This window comes from Tachysurus vachellii, chromosome 4, assembly GCF_030014155.1.
Source record: "Tachysurus vachellii isolate PV-2020 chromosome 4, HZAU_Pvac_v1, whole genome shotgun sequence".
Classification (NCBI taxonomy): domain Eukaryota; kingdom Metazoa; phylum Chordata; class Actinopteri; order Siluriformes; family Bagridae; genus Tachysurus; species Tachysurus vachellii.
The window spans coordinates 10,294,482-10,316,435 of NC_083463.1; the positions used below are offsets into that span (position 1 = coordinate 10,294,482).

At 39.6% G+C, this 21,954-nt stretch overlaps 1 protein-coding gene across 6 annotated transcripts in view; it reads right to left on the minus strand.

Annotated features, from left to right (window-relative positions):
• dlg1a (discs large MAGUK scaffold protein 1a) overlaps positions 1 to 21,954 on the minus strand; it is a 115,210-nt gene that overhangs the window by 53,474 nt on the left and 39,782 nt on the right. For 4 of the 6 annotated variants that reach the window (XM_060867664.1, XM_060867663.1, XM_060867666.1 and 1 more), the window contains exons 4-5: positions 14,806 to 14,973; positions 11,833 to 11,940 (exon numbers count right to left, since the gene is read on the minus strand). In XM_060867664.1, coding sequence (XP_060723647.1) covers positions 11,833 to 11,940; positions 14,806 to 14,973 — 276 coding nt within the window. The remainder of the gene's footprint in view (positions 1 to 11,832; positions 11,941 to 14,805; positions 14,974 to 21,954) is intronic. The other 2 variants (XM_060867669.1, XM_060867668.1) reach the window with 1 other exon arrangement.

Consider the following 21,954-nt stretch of genomic DNA (forward strand, 5'->3'; position numbering starts at 1 on the left):
CCAAAATCCTACACCTGGTAGCTTGAAGACCCTTTCCCTTTTGCATATACTGTAGACAAGCGTGGAGCAGTATTGCACCCAGTGCTGATGTCTGACAATTTGTTGTAACTACAGTATATTCCCAAAATATATTTTGTTCATGAAAAGGAAGGAAGGTGCAAGGAAGGTGTCAGAGGAGACAGTAGTTTAATCAGAGAATGTCTTATTGCTTATCTTTTGAATACACTTACTTGAATGTTTTCTTTACAGAACAGCACACTGAATTTACAAAAACATAAAGATATATTCATGTCCTGCTTAAGCTCCACGTCACTGTACTTCTAGATCCCAGTGCAAAAAACATGACCGTATTTGATCATGGGGTATTTTCTAAGCTGCAGAGTAATGAGGGTGAGGGCCATATTGTTCGATTAAATCAATTGATTCATTCGATTGTTCATTCATGTATTAAATTGCTTCAATCAATCAATAATGGCTCGCCATGAAATTCAACTTGAGCACTTAAGTCGTGAGCTGAATTTTCCCTGATGCATCGTTTGAATTCAAGTTGCAGACTCTGAATACAGCCCATGAAGCTTATAATGGTAAAACCCTATTCTGTAACACAATACGTTAACAACTCTGCTCAGTTCTAGGGATGTACAGCTCATACCGACTCTGAAAACAGCCGTGAGTGGGTGTACAGTTTTTTAAGAGAGCTGTAGGTGGTCCAGTGTGTTGGTGCTGCGTTCTCTGCAGGGAGACACTCGTGCTTGTGTTGTCTGCAGGGCGAGTGTTCACGCCTGCTGCTGTGATTCATAGCTGAGCGAAACTCCTTCCCACACAGCCCACAACTCGCTGCTCCAACGGTTGAGCCTGCCGAGATGTGAACGATGCATCATCAAAGCACTGATCCCGCTCTAATTCACTATGACCTTGTTATGTCACAAACAGCGACGTGTGTCCTGCTTTGTCCTGGCTAGGATGATGGGGTTAATGCACTATTGTACAGCAAAAAGCTCTGGAGACGGTGGCCTGAGGACTGTTCAATAACTCAGCCGCACAACGCACACTGTCATTCAGAATGCTGTGCTTGACAGATAAGAGAAATAAATAAACAAGTACTGCCACATGACTGTGCTTCCTTGCTTGCCGATTACCATGGCAACGCCATGGCAACAGCTGAAGCCGCAGCGAGTCCAGGAGGGTTATGCACCTCCTCAGGACGAGAGAGGCTCTTGTCTTATCTCAGACTGCAAACTGGCCTGATTAGGAACAGAATTTGTGCTTCAACTGTAAAAATCTGAAAACACAGCAACACATTTAGACAAAAAGATTTGTGTATTTTAAAAATATTATCCAGTTAAGGACTTTTAAAGAAGAGACCTGCAAATCACATTACTGCAACCTTGTCTGTTGATCCTTGTCTAGGTGTGTGTGTGTGTGTGTGTGTGTGTGTGTGTGTTTGCAGGAAATATGTTGGTTAGAAAAGCTCAGCAGTAGTGCTGCAGGTTTGCCTCTGCCAGAAATAGATCTGCATGAGCAAGAACAACAGGGACTGACAATGAGCTTCTGCTTCACATAGCCTTCAATGCATGAGCTGATTGATTTAACACACCAACATAGCATGCAACAAGCTAGTAAAGACATTTACAAAAGACTGTGGATATAGAAAAAACAACAACAACAAAAAAAACATCAGGTGTCTAAAGGAATGTTGACTACAATTATTCATAAACCAACACCGGTTATTACCTGTTATAAAGGCAAATAAAGATATCATTATACTAACATGTACCAAAACCTTAACCAGGGAATGTAAATTATTCAACTAATTTAAACTTTACTGCAAGACAACAGTCTTACATAATTAGTGATGAAGACATTTATCAGACAAGCTGAGTTTTGATGCCTTTCTCCAAAATCCATGTTCTTCCCAGCCCTTTTTCCCTCTATATCTGAGGAAGTATTTCATCTGGATTTCAGGACATGTGGCAGCTCATAAATTATTTCTGACTCAAGCTAAAAATGAGAAAATGTACCCCGTTTACGGGTACGTCATATAATCCTCTAACACATGAGCTACAACAGATCTAACTGATACTGCTTCACATTAGTCGTGTACACCCTACACCTTTATGAATCAACACTGACGCCGAGGCTTAATTTCACCTTCCAAACTGAGTGACGTTCAATATGTGCTGTTGCTTCTATGGTGATTATAGCAGAGGTGACATGTATATCACTCATCTGATTCACTTTCTATAAGAGCAGCCCTGGCAGTAGTGCTGTCTATAAACTAAATCACAGGTTTATATTAATGCACTCCATCCCATTTCTTTTTGTTTCTATAGTAACAGACAATTCACTGGGACTTGCTGTATGCTGCACTTCATCAAAGCCTAATAATAAACAGATTAAAAATGTAGTTATTTCCCCCCCCAAAAATGTACCGTTGTTGATATGGCGAAGTTTTCCGTACGTTGAACATTATGTTGTTTAACATATCGTTATGTCAAGGTGTTTAACATTTTTTGAAGGAATCATTATTGTTTACAGTTTTTTTGTCATTAGTTATTAAGGGAACAACTGTTAATAGCAGGGGGAGATAAGCTGATAACACGAGATGCTTTCTTGGAAATTCCGTGGACATTATATAACTGTAAATTGCTGATGTATAAAACAGTCAGAGACGTGCTGTGAGTGGAAAATAAACAGCTTGGGAAAAAAGTGTCAGCGGTATTTTGGCTTCACATAAGACTGCACCATACGTCATTGATTAATTTTCTATAACAAATGCCCCATCGTGTTTTATTCCTTATTTATCCGATATTATAATAAATAAAAACGGTCTATACATTACTATAGCTTCTGAGAAAAACTGAGCGCTATTGAAGTGTTGCAATTAAGGTGTTATCTTTTTAAAATGCAATAAAATTTTGGTCATGTAAACCATCAGTTTCGTTCCCAGGAGCCTCTTCTTCCATTGTGCATAACGTTTTATTTTATATCACTAATACAAAGAAGAGCAGACTTTATCTCAGTATGACCAGTCAAAACTCCTTTCGCTCTCATCAGCGTCATGCAGTGCACGATGAAGATAAGTGAATAATGTGCCTTGACGCACTTGTGGCTTTTGCCTTTTGAAAAGTGGTCATGAAATAGAGATGAAGTTATCGTGTTGTGGTAACGGAGTCGAGAGGGGAGAATAAAGAGGCAGACTGGAAACCCTATTGTTACGAGATCCATTCTTTGCAGATTTCATTTCAGGTCATGACCCTATTAACCAGCTTTAATAGGCACAATAAGTGATGCACGGGGTGCAGCACATTTTGAAGCTGCCCCGTTCATTGCCCCTTGTGTGCCCACACACTGGACACCAAGGTCACAAAGAAGGAGCAGGAGGCACGACTCCAGCCTCTTAAGTATGTCCTATAATTAAATCTTATGCCAGGTATAGGGCCATCACTCATGCTCCCACTAAGTGCTTTAGCCCCAATGGGAACCAACCACTCAGAGAAGCAGGCCGACGTGATTGTTCGCTGTGTCTTTCATTGCGAAGGACTTCTGAGTGCTTATGAAACAATGGAGCTTTTCCAATCTCATCTCACAAACACTGATTTATGATGACTATATACAGTAGACCACACAATTCACATTCTCTGAGCTCACAATATGATTATGCAAGAAGTGATGCGAAGATGGACGTAATCTGGAAATGAAGGTAAACTCTATGAAGGTAAAAGACATAGATGCAGTGTGATGGGTGAAATCAGACGTTTTTAGAATTTCTGGCTTAACAGTATAATGTAAGGTTTACTGTTCACCTTTAAAAAGAAAAAATCCACATATTAGGACCTATGTGAACATATGTGAACATATAATGGTAGAGTCTGGTAGTTTTAATATGTAATGGCACCAACCTTTTCAAAACTAACATCTTTGATATGCCCAATTATCAAATTTTAAGTCAAATACAGCTGAAAAAAGAGAAATTTTAATTGCTAATACAAGTGCTTGTAAAAAACATTCCCAAACACCCTGCTGAAGGATATTCATCTCTGCAACAGGTGGTAAGCATGGTAGAGTTTACCTGGCCAGCCCCGGCTGTGATGCAGTCGCTGAAGGCATTACGGCGTGTGAAGAAGGTGAGCAGCTGCTGCCAGCGAGATGATGAGGGCAGCTCTTCACTGGAGCTGCGCTTGGCCCACTGCCTCTGTTTCGACCCTGGGGCACTGTGAGCTGTGCCAGTGTTGGCCCGGCCTCCCCGTGGGTACAGTGTGCTGTTACCGAATATGTAGTTCATCGTTACTTTGGATCTTTCGCGGCTGGAAAGAAACTCCAACAGCTGTCAAGCGACGAAGCACCACGAAAAATGAGGAGCAAGAGCAAGAGGGGGGGAGGGAGAGCGCATCTGGGTAAAGTTACAGCATCCCCTCCTGAATTCCACAAAGCCAAAACATACAAGCAAAACTCCAACGAGAGTCTGAGGCTCTGAAATCCATCTGATCGCAGAATGCTTGTGGACCTTCTATCCTAAGCAAGCGACAGGTCAAGCATCCAGCAGCTTAATGCTGCTGAGAAAAAGTGGGAAGCAAGGTGGATGTAGGAGTGTGATGCCACTGCCCACGAGCAGCACGAATCACTCTGGGCTCCGGCTCCAGACTAGTGGAGACCAGAAAAAGGATCAATGAGGGAATGTGGAGCTCTCGGCATACGAGGAAAACTCTAAGAGCTCTAAGAGGCAGGAAATGGGTTCAAATATCAGGCATGTGTTGCAGGCGAAAGCCCACAAACGCCTCCAGGGATTCATAATCTAAATGGACTCAGGCTAGTAGATTGGCCAGGCCCAGTTATCAATCACAGCACATTCTTAACAGCAACAGACAGCCTTAGTAGGCACATTAAATATAAATGGTGGCATTCAGAGTGGTGCCATGCAGAATAAGTAAGAAAGAAATATAGGCATTGTGTCTTCCACGTCCAAGACATGGCTAGTCTGAGAGGAGTACAGTTCTACAGAAGCTCATCAGAAACATCACATCACTTCAAGCTAATAGCCTCATCTATGGTTAAGAGGATGTGAATTATACATACCAAACTTCATCCTAATGAACATACTCACGACTCCACATGAGAGAGATGTAAAAAAGAAAAAATGTCAGGTTAATAAGCAAGTAAGCTCCAGCCAAAAAAGGTAAATCCAAGAGGAGAGTGAGCACTCCAGATTCGGCAGATGCCTGCTCGCTCCTTGCGATTTAGATCAGTTTTCACACTGCGGTCTCTCTATCTACCGTGCGCACACATGATTCAGTGAGGGGGAGACAAAAGGCTGTGCTTTCACAGGCAGCAAAAAAAAAAGAGAAAGCAAATTCAAAAATAACCACATGCTTCTGTTAATATGAGTGGAACGCCCGCAGACTCACAGCACAGCAATCCTCTGCATCGGAGCCTGATGAAGACGGCTGTGTGCTGGCTGACACTGTCTAAGGTGTGCCACAGGTGTCAAATGAGGTAACAGACATTGTCACAGCTTGTGCTTCTATTCCCTCAGGATTAAAACCATGGCAACAGTTTTCACATCAAATAAAGCAGGCAACCCCACAGAGCTCATGCACTCCTTTCTGCTCAAGCTACATGGGTTCAGAAACAAAGAACAAGAACAAATAGCTTAACAAATGACTGCTGCTCATCAAGCAACATTTTACCTTGTGTGTGTGTGTGTGTGTGTGTGTGTGTGTGTGTGTGTATATATATATATATATATATATATATATATATATATATATATATATATATATATATATATATATATATATAGATAGATAGATAGATAGATAGATAGATAGATAGATAATTATAGTATTGAAATATATAATTAATATATAAGTTTTTTAAGCGATTAAATGCTGAATGCTGAATTGAAATCGTACAAATACAATGTTTTATTTATTTATTTGTTTGTTTGTTTGTTTATTTTTGTGTTTGTCAGCAGAGCTAAAATAAATTTAAAAAAATCTAGTAAACCACAAAGATGGCTTCAGAATCACATATGTTATGAGATAGGCAAATTTATGCATTAATACTAAAAAAAGAAAAGTGTTTGTTCATTTTAAAATATTCTGAATTTTTGGCTAATAGCATTTTAATTCTAATTATCGTTTTAACCCTTTCAGTGTCTTACATGGCACTTAGTAAAACAGTCACTTTATTATTTGGTTTATATATACAAACATTGATATTATTACAGTATTATTTTAGTATTTTCTGTTATTATAAACCTTACTATAAAGCTATGTTAAACAGAAAATGTATATGTTCTGTACTGGCACATTATAACACTTTACATCTCAAATGTTCATCAGAATATCTAAAAAATGTATTTTAATAATTTCTAATTTTTTCTAGCTACATTCAGACGGAGGAGAAAGTAACAGAAGAGGATGCTGCAAACGCAAGTTGTTTTCTTCTAGCAAAATAAATAAGATGATGATAATATGACAAGGCAGGACATTGTCTCAGCGATCAAGCCTTTTCAGATCTGCTGTTTTACACTGCAGCTAATCCACATCTCCAATTTAAAGCATGCAGAACTTCACACTTGGACAAATACAAGCTGAAAAGAAACAAGCGGTCCTTTTGCATCCATTGTTTATTGCCTCATGGTCCCTGAGCCCCGCTGCACCTCTCCACCTAACATATGGAGTTCAGAGCAATCAATCGATAACGTAACACGAGGACAAAGTGCTTCTGGATGACGCTGCTACTAGCTTAAGCTTTTAGCTTCATGGTCAATAAATTCTGCCAGTGCATATGGAAAAAGACAAGCAAGGTTTCATAAAAGTCATCTTTTCTCAATAGGTGCTGCATAATAAATGACTGACTTTAGAAATGGGTAGTGTTTTCCATGCTGTTACACAGATGAGTAGTACCAGGAAAGTTTCTGGCTTTAGTTTTTTGGCCATTGTGACCAAAATGAGGATCATATTTCACTCATTATAAAACAAACTTAAAAGTAATCAGTGTTATATAACTAATCTGAGAAACTTGGTGAGATGTTGCAATATTAGTGCTAACCAAAGATCGACTTAAAAAAGAACAACTCTAAACGTGCCCTAAGCTAACATAAATGCTTGAATTTGTGATTTCAGTAAAGAAAACAACAAAAGTACAAACAGCAGCATAGACGAACAAACACATTATGCAAATCTTGAAAAAACAAAATGCTCACAACAACTCTCAAATATCAACAGCTCCATCACACACAAGAGGTGAGGCGCAGATGTCATTAAGGTGTCATATTTTCTCTCCTGCTCATCCTTCCAGGTGATTTACATGCAGAGCTCAAAGCTAAAACACATGGAGCAGAGTGAGTTTGCTGGCATGCATTTCTGAGAGCAGGCTCCCGAATCTGATACTGTCTACCCACCAAGAACTGCAGCTGCAGTCTCCTGCTCCTCCCGAAACTCCTCAGTAAACGCCGGCCCATCTTTTTGGCGTACCAGATGGAGGCGAGCATGTCAACTGCGAAGTTGAGCTCTGACCCACACCACTGTTCTCCCCAAAGAGCTGTAACTGGGTGAGTCCACAGTTCAGGGAGCAGAAAGCAGAGAAAGGGTAATGCTAACACGTTAAAAGTGTGTCCCTGTCTGCATTCAGCAGACAGGCTTGCTGGAGAGCTCACACACAGGCATGCTGACTGCTAGGGACTCGCAGACTGTCCAATTCGCCAGGAGTGACACAGCTCATTTTTCACAAACACTGTCTCCCTCCCTCCTCCCCTGTAGTCCTCGACTATCCAGAGCCAGGCTAGTACAGGCAGGGAGGATACACTTCAACAAGGGGTAATAAATGAAGTGAAGCACAGCTCAGAGAACAGTGACTTAGAGAAAGATGAGTTCTGGCAGTTGAGGAGTTCTGTGAACTTTGGGGCAGGTAGGGAGTTTTGGGTCAAGTGGGGGAGTCTAGGGCAGGTGAGGAAATGTGGTCAAAGTGGGCATGTCTGTGTTGAGTGGGGGAGTCTAGGGCAGGTGGGCATGTCTATGTTGAGTGGGAAGGTGGGAACATGTGGGGAAGCTACTGTAAGTAGTTCTTTGTCGGATAGGAGTGTCTGGGAAAGTTGGGAAAGTGTGGGGCATGTGGAAATGTCTGTTTTGGGTGAGGAAGTCTACAGTAGATGAGGAAGTGTGAGGAAGGTAGGGCGGTCTATGTACTGTAAGAGAGTCTGGGGCAGGAGAAAAGCCCCCAGTCTGTGTTAGATGGATTCTAAGTGAGAAATTATGTGGCAGGTAAGGAAGCCCAAGATTTCAGGGCCAACACGGAGCAGTTTGAAAAGTCTACAACAAATGATGGTGTCTGTCACAGGTTAAGACGTTTCCAACAGGTCAATCTGTCTCCTAATGAGGTCTGAGATAGGTGGAGAAGTTTGAAGTAGAAAGAAAGGTTGAGGTGCAGCAGGTGTAAATTGGGAGGTCTGAGGCTGTTAAGAAATTCTGGGACAGATCAGATCAATCAGATCATGATTTCTCAAAAAGAAAACAGCAAATTCACTAAAATTCATTACTCCTACACCTTTTTCCCAAATGCTGCCACAAATACAGTCATACATAATGCATTATCTGCTAGACATACTTTTTCAAACACTACCCACTTTGGATTTTTTTTTTAAATTATGAGTGATAAAGTAGGTGATTGGGTCTGTGGGTGGTGGAAGAAGTGAATGCATAAACAGTGTTTCAGTAAGCAATCCATAGAAAGCCGCACTAACACAAAGGTTATTAACACTACTTAAGCATCACATGTACTGTTCTATTTGGTTCACTGGTGGTGTCACACCTCTACATGGAACAATGTTAGTGACATTATACTGTAGTGACACAGGCACCAGTGCAGTAAATGTTTCACTTCACTAATGAAGCCGATTTGAATTTTCTCACTTTGCACTAATGACAACACTTCGCTCTGGTGAAACCACTTGCAGAGTGGCAGAGTTTCTGAAGGCACCAATGTTGGCATTAGTAATGAGTGAACGATATTGTGAAAGCTAGGCATGGCTCTTCAATTGAACCTGAGATTACTATCAGCAGCACCATGCTAATGGAGGCACTTATTAACTTGATGACATGACTGCTATGTGCTCCAATTATTTCAATCTGAGCTCTAGGAGACTACAACTCCTCATCTGAGGTGAAATGACCACGCTTTGTTTGAAATTGTTAAAACTGAGTGAAGAACAGAGGCCTATGCAGTGAAACAGTCTGATCGTATCACTCTTTAACTCTCTTTATGATGAACTCTTGAAAGGTCAATGATAGAAGACACCACGCACAGTGATAAGTTTTAAATGCTGGCACAAGACTGGACCAAACCTTATGCTGGAGAAGAGCTTATTAGAATTCAGGGCAGTGTGCAGGAGAAATGAGCTCTCCTCCAGGTCCCATTACTTAGTATTGCTGAACAGAAGTAATGCACTTAGTGCCCTGAAGCCCTAGCCATATTATCTCCAAACATATAACTGTGCTTCAGTCATGATAAGAGAAATAGAGCGAGAAAGAAAAAAGAAAGCAGATAGCTCCTGAAACAGAAATCTAAGAATGTATTCTTATATCATAGTCTTTTTAAAGACATAAAAATACTTATAGAAATATCATCAAGAGCTAAGAGATAGATAGATAGATAGATAGATAGATAGATAGATAGATAGATAGATAGATAGATAGATAGATAGATAGATAGATGATAGATAGATAGATAGATAGATAGATAGATAGATAGATAGATAGATAGATAGATAGATAGATAGATAGATGTTCAATCCATTAAAAAACCTTTTTACACCTGCTACCATCACCTTTTCCAAGGCTAATAAGAATTTATTTAGCCACAAGTTAGAGAAAAATGCTTTAATAAGAAACAAAAAAAGAGAAAGAAATAATAACATATGTGCTTAGTGGGTTAATAATGATACAGAACACAAAACACAAATAGAAATAACATTAGGGAGAAAATTCTAGACAGTGAATTTATAGATAGATGTGAAGGTTTAACAGTAATAAATAGTGATGTGTTGCTCAGACTTGTGTATTTTACATGCTGCTACGTGTGAGGGTTCATACAAAAGAATACACTGTATGACCAAAGGTACTGTATGTGGACATCTAACCATCACAAACATATATGCCTTTTTAGCTTCCTATTCCAGTTGTAGTTCAGTCTGCTTTTATATAAGTCACTACTCTTTTTGGAAAGGTTTTCCGATAGATTTTTGGAACGCAGCTGTGGGGATTTGTGTTCATTCAGCCACAACAGCGTTATTGAGGTCAGGCACTCATGTGGGGTGAGGAGGCCTGTCATGAGGTTGACGTTCCAAGTCATCCCAAAGGTGTTCTGTTTGGTCGAGGTCAGGGATCTGTTCATTCTGTGCGTACCTTACATTGTACACAGGAGAATTGTCATACGGGAGAATGTTTGAGCTCAACCTTTTAGCTCTACTGAATGAAATTGTGATGCAACACCATACAAAGATATTCAAGGCAAATGTGTTCTTCCTACTTTGTGGCAACACATATAGGTGTGACAGACAGGTGTCTAAATCGTGTTAATGTCTGCTGAAATTGAGCAAAAACTTAAGACCAAATACTTTGTTCCAGCACAGTCACACAAAGGGTCGCTGATGTATATAACAAGAAAGAAAAGCTTCTCTTTTATATTCAGTTTAAAAAAAAATCTGAATTCTGAGAGAACCCCTCAGGATGCTTTATTTAGGAAACTAGTTTTTAAATGATATCCTAATAAGGTTAAGACCTAGCCAGAAAATAGGGTAAGCCATGGAATGTAATTTGCCTAATGCCTAATACGATTTGAATATGTTAAATATTATTCTCCTATCTAGGAGCAGTAAATGTCCTTGATGTAATTAATAGGATAATCAGACATCAGGCATATGAACATCTTAACAAACAGGAAAAAACATTAAAAATACAAAATTAAAACTATGACAATGTGGGAACAAAACAATACCCAACAACGAAACACAGCACAGTGGACATTGGGTCACTCCCTTTAGTTTGTTCTGTTCGTATAATCACAGTTTTTTTTTTTAAACAATCCATAGCTTAGAACTGGTATGCTTTAGCAGGATAATTCAGCTAATAATATCCGGCTTAAGAGGCATAAAACAACATGAAATCGTACATTCTGAGCATAGTCACAACACATGAATAAGAAAGTAAAAACACAGAAAGGATTCTGATTTGAAAATTGTTATTTAACACCTTGTATGTAAGTAATTATTATAACACATGACTACTGAAATATTTACAATAATGCAGGACTAGCTAAATAATTACAATAAAGAATAACAAGTACAAAATCTAAATAAGTACTATAATACTAAAATTCAACACTAATTACGTATACAGTAACTGCAATAATTCGGGAGCCTTCAAATAACTACTGTAACACAGGACTACCAAATAACCACAATAATGCAAGACATAATACTGGATTCTCCAAATAACCACAGATATGTTTGACTCTCTAAATAACTACAATAATGTTGGATTCTCTAAACCACTACAATGATGCTGGACAGTCAAAGGATTTTCTTAGAATTGTGTCATGAATTTTTATGAATCCCTGATGTTTTGTGGTACCCAGCAAGCACTGTTACATCTTTGCCATCTAGTGCCTGAAAAAAAATACTACATGACGCAGCTTTTTTCAATACTATATTTGACATTCTGTTAACCTTTGCTTCCTGAACCCCATCCAATATTTCCATCACACAACCCAGTAAAATGATATGGCAAACATAAAAGGATGTAACTGTATACTGCAACGCTAGGCATTTACCTGCATGAGTGCCTCATTGCGTGAGTAAAGCGTGGAGAAGGCAGGGGCCGGCACCTCCTCTCCTCCTACTGGGGACGAGCTCTCAAAAACGCACTCCAGAGACTCTACCTACAGAGGAAGCATGCAGCCGCAGTGATGCACAGTAGAACCCAATAAAACGAAGACACAAAGGCCAAAGTTTATACTGTACAACACTGGAAAGCCAAAGTCTAGCTCGCTTCAGCAGAACCAAAAGGCTTTATAAGTTCTGACATGAAAAACAGAAATCAGACTCAAGAGGTAAAAAAAATGCATGATGCACTGTATGCTTTAAAAGTATACAACAGAATTATGTGAAAACATGTGAGCCACATCATGAATCTGAACCACCATGAGCTACATCATGACAAGTGAATCACAGGACTAACGTAGTAACACAGTTAAATGTAAAATGCGTCTAAAGATTTCCCGGAGCTCAGAATAAGCAAACATGCAGCTTTCTAAACATATGGAATATCTACACATTTGTTATTAATATATACAAATATGTAGAACTGGAAATCGGTAGAGAGATGTCCACATTAATACCAAAGCTGGCAGAAATGCCTAATGATGAGTATTAATTCAGCATTAGGTTAAATTTCCACGGTCCAGCATTTTTGTGACACCCATGATACCCATAGGAAGCTGCATCGTGTATGTGTGTGTGTTCATCACACCATGCACAGGCATTTACAGGTACATAAGCCAGTCACAGGTTGGTTCAGCTGAGCAACCTGGAGTGCCACAAGATGCCATCTCCATCTGTCCTGGTTATTCAAGCCAAACACTCACAGAGCGCAAACGCAAAAGCCCAGTCAGAGACAGAAATGCTCGGAAATACATCATTACTAATTTAAATGCTACATTTTCCATTAAATACTTTTTATATTTAAATGCAACACAAATCTGGTTGTGATAAAGTTTAAGCAATACATTCATATCTAGTAAAAATGCCTGTAGGGAGTTCTCTTTAAATAGAAACTGGTCCAGGGGACAGTGGTGCATCATGGGTAGGTGGGTTAAACCACAAAATGTCTGGTCACTCCATCACCATTCAAGGCTTAATGGAGTACTCAGCGGGGCACAGACAAGATGATAATCTCAGACAAATCTGTTTAAAGCAGTGGATTTAAACCAGAGGATAAAACTGCTAACACGAACTTCTCAATGACACACACGCACATGCATTTAACAAGCAAAAAATGTGATCTCTAGATAAGATCATGACATTTAACATAGCAGTTTACACACATGAAATGTATGATGACATTTAAATGAGATGTTTCTTGTTATGGTGAAAGTTCCATCAGCTACTAACATCAGCCACAAGGTGGAGTAAGACATCCATTATTTCTGCTTAAAGTAAGTGCCTGACCTGTCGTCGCCTCATCAGCTCAATTTGACAACAAATCAATTTGAATCACCGTCTCAATCGCTCTAGTCATTGTCCTCATATGACCTTGGTGTTCTAAGTAAAGGGTTTTGAAATGGGTTTTAAAATGCTTGCTGGATGTGTTGTTTTCTTGTATGGACAACCTTAACCGGAGAGACTTACTGAAGTCTTTATTGATAAATACATCCTGGTACTGGTTCACTAGGTCAAGGACTAAGAATACCATCAGTCTAAAAACACTCCTGAGAATGCTCATTTCCTATGCCAGAAATAAATAGGTCCTTAGAATGCTTCACGGATTTGCTTGTCGACCTTTCACAACATCGTACTCATCTTCTCTGTATCAATCAAATTTGCTTTAGCAAGTTTGCAATGTTATTTGTATTTCTCTCTCATATTCTCATATCCAATAACAAAAGGCAGACAGAATAAGAGTAGAGAGAAACCATCAGTCGGGCGAGCAGCCAGGCAGCATCACCAACCTTGAATGCATGGGCTAATTTAAGAGAAATGCAGGCTCAAAGTGATGACAGTGCCTGTGTTCGTATGTGTGTGTGTGTGAGTGTGTTCATGAACGCTAACTCTGGCTCTGTACACTTGAGGCTGATGAGAGGTGACAGGCAGGGCTCTTTAGTCTGCTTTGTGGGAGAGAATGGAGCTGCAGTGATCTGTGGCTGCCTGGTCCCAGCTCAGCACATCCTGGCACGGCTACTCATCCAGCTGCACTGGGGTGAGCTCAGCCAAAACTCACTCCTTTAAAAAAGCATGTACTGCCAATCTGGCATTTGTGTTGCATGTGGGTTTAAAAAAAATGTACAAGTGCTCTTCCTGTTCCAGAAGAGACAAAGATAGCAGGGCTCCCTCTCTGTGTTAACTGCCTTCACTTTAGCACGTTTTGACAGAGTAAGCTGGGAAAGGATTGTGTAATGCTTATGAAATTAGGTTAGTCTTTCTTTGAGCACTGGGGATATCAGCAGTGGTCGATCTCACCACTACTAATCTCATCGTAGCTGAAGGCCTCTGTGGACAGGCCTTGAGAAAATCAATGAACTTGAAGTCCGGCCAATTGTGTGAACGTGAATAAGTTTGTACCATTGTGCGTTTACAAAAGATAACAGCTTTCTATGAAGGATTAAGTATGTTCAACTTGGAGGAGTTTATGTCCTAATTTAGCATTATTTGTTTTCTGAACTGAAAAAAATTGCAAATATAAAAGAAGATAATATATGTAATGTAGATTTTTTTATGTGTATTTTATGTACTTTTTACAACCGCAGTGAGCAGAAAAGAATTTCCAAGTACAAAATTTTAAACTATGGTGGGCACAGGATCTCTGACACCGAGCAGCCGAAGATTGGAAAAAGACTAAGCGAAAATGTAACACAATGAGTATTGTATTACATTAGAATGAGAATATATATGGAAAATGGGTGTTTGGGTGTGGAACCTTAAAGAAAACTATCACACAATGTTTATGCATGTTTGGATGAGACACAGACTGGCCATTTCCTAAAGTGGGACAGAAAAGGAACACGAAGAAGTAGTCAGAATTCTCCTACCTTCATTGGGGAGATGTGTGAATGAGAGACAAAGCTGTGGACATTCTCGATCTGGGAGATGTTTTTCTCTGACACCTGCACCAGCTCGGGAGGCTGAACATCTCCGGGCAGGCGAGTCGAGCCATGTTCTGGAGGAGAGGTGGTGTCTTCATCTTGATATCTGTATTTCTGGAAAAGAAGACAAAATTCCGTTATTAACTATACAGTATGCATATATTCATTCTGTACATTGTTCTGCTAACCTAAATAATTCTAATTCCTCAATAATCAGGAAGTGAAAAGAAAACTCCAAAATAATCTAGCAGACTAATGAAGATGTAAAAATTACAAAACCAAACTAATCTCCATCTTTCAGCCGACCGTGAAGTAAGGATCAAAGTCTCACACAGCAAGCTTTTGCAAAACACACAGATGAATGTCATCAGATCAAACAGAACAGTTTGCTCCATGCTGCGCCTGCAGCCCGACCTGATTGGCTTTGTTAGCAGGGAGCCCAGGTGTATACACAGCAAGCTGCTAAACGCTTCACAGTACACACACTCCACTCTGACATCAAGGAGCAACAAACCATTGGAGCAAGACCCTGGGAAGATCTTAATTTCTGGTCCTGTTGATGTGTGTTCTTTTCATTTATCCGAAAGCACTGTCAAAGCCTTGATTCTGATTGGTCCCTCACTCCCTTAACTCCCTTCACTCACTCCACTCCCCTCACTTACTCACTCCATCAACTCACCTCCACTTACTCTCTCCATCCACTCCCTCCATACACTCACCTTACCTCACTCACTCCATCCACTCACCTCACCTCACCTCACTCATCTACTCACTCCACTCCCCTCACTTACTCACTCCATCAACTCACCTCCACTTACTTTCTCCATCCACTCCCTCCATACACTCACCTTACTCCATCCACTCACCTTACCTCACTCACTCCATCCAATCACCTCACCTCACTCATCTACTCACTCCACTCCCCTCACTTACTCACTCCATCAACTCACCTCCACTTACTCTCTCCATCCACTCCCTCCATACACTCACCTTACTCCATCCACTCACCTTACCTCACTCACTCCATCCACTCACCTCACCTCACTCATCTACTCACTCCACTCCCTCCATACACTCACCTTACTCCATCCACTCACCTTACCTCACTCACTCCATCCACTCACCTCACCTCACCTCACTCATCTACTCACTCCACTCCCCTCACTTACTCACTCCATCAACTCACCTCAACTCACTCTCCATCCACTCCCTCCATACACTCACCTTACTCCATCCACTCACCTTACCTCACTCACTCCATCCACTCACCTCACCTCACTCATCTACTCAATCCACTCACCTCACTTACTCATTCTCTCCTCTCACCTCACTTACTTTAACCTCATTTACTTACCTCCTCCCTCCTCTAACTCCACCCACTTCCTCCCTCCACGTAGTCGCTACTCACTCACTCACTCACTCACTCACTCACTTATCTCACTTCCTCCCTCCACTACCTTCTTCCCTCTTCTTAATCCATTCACTCATTTACCCCTCTCGCTTCCTTTTTTCACTCACTCTCCACACAATCCCTCCCACCCTGCCTCCCTCCCTCCACTCAATCAATCCACTTACTCGCTTATTCAGATCCAATCCTTAGAACAGTGGTTGTGACACAAATTATTGTATATATATATATATTATTATAATAACACCATCTTTCTCTAGGGTCACAACTGTGTGAAGATTCACAGTTACTACCCATGATGTAATTTAAAAAAATAATAAATAAATCCTTCAAGTCCATTGGAGAACCCTCGCTAAATACAGTCTGTATTGGTACATATACAAATGCACTACATGAAATTCTTTTTTGTCCATTGCAAAGAATCTCAGGTCAGAGCACAGATTCAGCCATCATACAGCTCTCCTGAGGCAGAGAGGTGCCACCACTGAGCAATTGCCCAGGGACCACATAACCACTGAGTCACCTACACCTCACCTTCAAACAATTCAAAATAAGCCATTCAGACACAACAGAACAGAAAGATTTATTAAGATTCATCCAAAGCAAACACCAACTGCAAGTTTGTCGCTTTGAGCATCTGTTCATGAACATGCGCCCCATCTGAGGCACAGAAACTATTTTTGTGCTTTCTCCCAAGGCCTACTTTCTCACAGTGATCTGTGTACCAGAAACTTGACGGTATAAATCAGTACAGCGGTGTGGGGCTAGCCTGGCCTTCCCTTAGGAGGCAGCCAAAAGGCAAGTGGATGTGAAGAAAACTCCCTGATAGATGAGTGTTATAGTGCTGAGATGGGAAACACAGCATTAATGAGCAAAACCCCCTGCTTGCTCTCTGCTGCACAGTCATCATGATGACCTCAAACTGCCACGCATGATCTGATATATCCAGCTGCATGGGAATGTGAGGAAACCCACATTATTCAGCATCATATATATATATATATATATATCCCTATGTCCATCTCTGTCCAGCATTATACAGAGGGAAGACCCCAAAACACTGTTCAGATCCATAACAGCACATATAACATGGCTTATAAGTCCAATCCACTTGTATTTAGACAAAAATAGTTACACAAGTCAGTTGTTTTATTTATTTTTTATTTAATAGGCAAGTATGTTATATAGAACATTGGAAATGGCATGTGAAATAGGCAGGACTATTGTATTTACTCATGGACTGAATCGTGTAAAAAGGAAAAAGCTAGGTACTACCCAACTCTTTCAATAAACGTACATACTTAATGAAAAGAATATACAAGTAAAGTCATAAATGAGTCATAAACATTATCTAATCATTCGACACTTACAAAAAAGTCAGTGTACAAATATGGATCTTAGTTACAAGTCTTACAATATCTCTGGCACTCACAATACAAACACTACAAAACAAATTCATTTTGTCTCTTAAAACCAGGTACTGCTGTAAAACCTTATTAATTATTCACATAAAGTACCACACTTAAATACTGGATTGATTTCTGATCATGTTTAGTGTATGCTGTGGCACAAATGAACAGCTCACACAAAATAACAGCGATCTGGAGGCAATACACAATTCACAATGGCAAAGACAGAAAAGCAAAATGCAAAACTGCACTCTGTGAAAATATCAAGAGAAGATACTACAGCATCTTCCTGCACATCTTAGCATGAAGAGTTCACGGCTACCAGCACACAGCAGCAGGAAAAATGTTAGGTGAGTGAAAATAACAGCTCTTGGTAGGTTATTCCGAATGAACATACACATGAGTAAAAGAAAAGGATTGCAGCGTAATAAAAACAAAAGCATATTTTACTGAACAAGATTGCTTTTCCAAAGTGAAACAGAATGTGCTTTTCTCCACTGTTTCAGTGCTCGACCCAAGGCAGCTACTGTATCATGGCTAGCTCAAGCAACTCGCTAAAGCTTGACTCTAGGACAGGGGTGTCCAATCTTATCTGGAAAGGGTCGGTGTGGGTGCAGGTTTTCATTCCAACAGGCAGAAGCCTTTGTGGATAAGATTGGACACCGCTGCTCTAGGAGAACGTAAACACGTTTTATGGAATGTGGACACATTTTATGGAAACATAAACAGAGCTAAGTAGGTAGCTAGTTACTCATTTTGGTAACAGTATTTGTATAGACATGAACTCATTTGTCTGTCGTCTGAAAAAATGGCATCTGTATTAATAAACATCACGTGTTTGTGATTAAAAGATAAGGAAAGGTGTCACTGGTTATCAAAGTAGAAAATCCAAATCTAATTATATTGCAAGAGGTTCTTAAAAGGCCGAAAACTGCTTTGTTGATTTAATACAGACTATTGATTGATTGATTGATTGATTGATTAAAATGTAATAGTTTTGATAAGTAATAAAACAATGAATGGTAATAGTCAGATTAGAACTAGTCTGATTTATGATTCCTAGAGTACCAGATTTAGAGCTAGAGCTTTGAGCCCAAACCCTGAACAGAAAGTCTGACAGCATCATGGAGCAGCTTCACAGTCACAGCATGAGTAAATTAGATTCACTGCCACACTGCAGTGTCTCCTCTTACCTGCTTGCAGTTCACTAGTCCACTCTGGCGCTGCTGTACCTAAAGCCCCAAAAATGTGTCAGACTCAATACCTGGCAACCCACAAGGGCATTTCAAGTCATGCTTTTCCATGAGCTGAACTGCCAGCTGCACTGCTCAAGACTGTATCAGTCTAACACACTGTTTCATACAGAAATTTTTCTACTTAAATTATTCTTATTGATTACACATTAACATATTAGGTTTCAATTTAACAATAGAGCTGGAAAATGTTCTCACACAATTCATCTTGGTTTCATTGTTTACACAACAAAAACCTGCCATTTTATATTCACTGTATAAACCAGGCTTGTAACACCGAGAGTTTATTCAATATGATGCAGATATGTTATCGCTCGGCCCTAATAAGAAAAAATCAGGAACAAATAACATACATATCTACCTTAAATATATCCCATCCAGCTATGCTGAGATATATAACAGTGTTTGGATGTGATGCAATTTCACAGTGTTTTGAAGGAAAACGTTACGGTAGGCCATGTTTTCTGCCAGTGTATAAAAGGGATGAAAGGGATTGTGATACAGTTCAAGTCATGTGTTCTTTGTATAGGGTCATGGTGGATCCAGAGCCTGTCCCAGGAATATTGAATATTAGGTAGGAATATACCCAGGATGGGACAGATGTCCATCACAAGGTACCAGTGTAATTAGTCCAACAAGCAAACGTCTTTTTTACTGTAGGTGTCCAGAGAAAAAAAATACGATGAGACAGGTAACAGGCAAAACTCCAACCAGGCAGGAACTGTAGTTCAGGATAAGCTCTAACCCCAAACCTTGGTTCTGTGGGCCTTTACCATTACTATTTGTTCAGTATTATATATATGGGAGCACATAGACCTTTCAAGTTAGAAGTAAAAATACAGCAGAGATACTGTAGTAGGTGGTTTCAGGAGTGGCTAAAGTATCACCAGCAGTAATTAAAGTCCTTTAGTTTTGCTTTGGTGTCTACCAGTACACTTTGAAAAACTCACTGTGAGAGGCCAACCAAAGCAAAAAAAAAAGATGTTGCTTGCTTTGCAACCAAAGATAAAGAACAACCTATGTGTAGTATGAAACTTTACCAATGTGGTAATACACTGTAATGCTAAATTATAGATGTCATTGCCTTCCAAGATAATTTTTTTAGATCAGAGTACCTATGTTATAAACACCAACAATAGTTTAACGCAACACTAGGTTGCAATGAAAGTGTTCCCATTCAAACCAATGAATGTTTATTAGTTGCTGTTCTTTTATTGGAATTTTTTGTTTAAGATGACATATCTGTAGTTAAAAAAATGATGATTGTTGTTTTTAGTGTTTCTGCCTAATTTCCAATGCTATCTGTTATTGCAAACACACTCCTCTCACTACCATCTATCAACTGCTGAGACAAAGAGAGCCTATTCTGAGAGCCTATTCAATAGACAATGAGTTTCTAAACCTGAGTATGGTCTCTACAGTGACTGGACTACAGACCTATAGTGGTCTGAAAAATAAAATGGAAGATGCAAAACTACAGGATGAAGAAGCACCACATTTCGGAGAGCTCCAGTGATCCCCAGGCCCACCGTCACACCCTCTGTGAAGCCAGATTGTCTGGATAATGGGCTGCAGTGATGGGTCAACATTCCCAATTTATGTATCTAACTCAGGTACACATATGTTACTGGGTAAAGTTTGATGTGCATGTCATGGAATCTGTCTCTATAATATGATTCTATACCTGCATGGTCAGGAAAGTACACATTAATAAGAGGAATTGTGGCTGATACTGTATTGTCTACTGAGGACAGCAGATTGCCCTATTTTCTATTTTCTGACATTTGCTGGTTTTGCAACTTTGGAAAGCATTAAAAAGCCATGACTTTGTGTCTGCTTAATGGACAATAGACAAGTATGATAGGTTTCAGAGCTCAAAGCGCACTGCAAGTTATTAATACTTCACCTTGAGAAGCTAATGAGAGCTGTTTGCATTAGCATCACTATGCCACACTGATGCCAAAGCACACAAAAGACATTATGTAGAAAGGATCTCAAAAAGCACTATAAAAAAAAAACTGCATTGATGAATCAAGGAAAGTCACAGGTTTCTAACATACCAGTTCTCATTTCTGTAATAGTAAATTTACATGAAAAATTACAATTATTGAAATCTTTGTGGTGGATGTGTGAATTTGTTTATATGGTAATGATCTCAGTGAGAAAATAATTATTAAGAATTTCTGAATATGGCATTTTGTATTTGTTAAGTGATAACATGGACCACAACAAGGATCCAATAAATGTGTTTTTTATTATTATTATTAATAATAATAATAATAATATGCTCATTGGGTTCCTTAAAAGCAACTCCAACTGCGCTTCACATCAAGGCTGCATTACACAAACCTGTCCCGAACCTCAAATGTTTTATATCTTGATTTGATTAAAAATAACCTGAGATTCTGAGCTTTTCACCTAGACATTAATTATAGTTTCTGAGTGAAACATAGTCCAAGCAAAGAGAAACCATTTTTCAGGCCAAAACTCTCATCATTAAACCTTAAACCTTATAATGAAGTGAACTGAACATTGTGACTCATTGCCTGTACGTGACAGAGCTACACAAACCTGAAAAAAATATAAAAAAAAATAAGGTACCTAATAAACCCATGCTGCAGTTTGTGTCTGACTAGAAAAACCTGGACTTACAGACAGGACATTGTGTGCAAAATTAAATAGGTTTAAGCTTTTTTCTCTCTCAGAGAAGCATGGCCTCACCTGATCCGCCCTGTTAGCATGGGAACAGGCGATTTGGCTTTAACTCACCAAGTAACTTAGTGAGGACCATACACAGTACATAATAATAATAATAATAATAATAATAATAATAATAATGATGATGATGATGATGATGATGATGATGATGATGATGATGATGATGATGATGATGATGATGATCGGTAGGTTCACAATGGTTTAATGGTTATCGTGTTTGTCTCACACATCCGAGGAAGGATTACTGGTTTGATTCCCAGTTCTGCCTTTTGGCTGTTGAGTTTTTTGTATGTTCTCCCCATGCTTA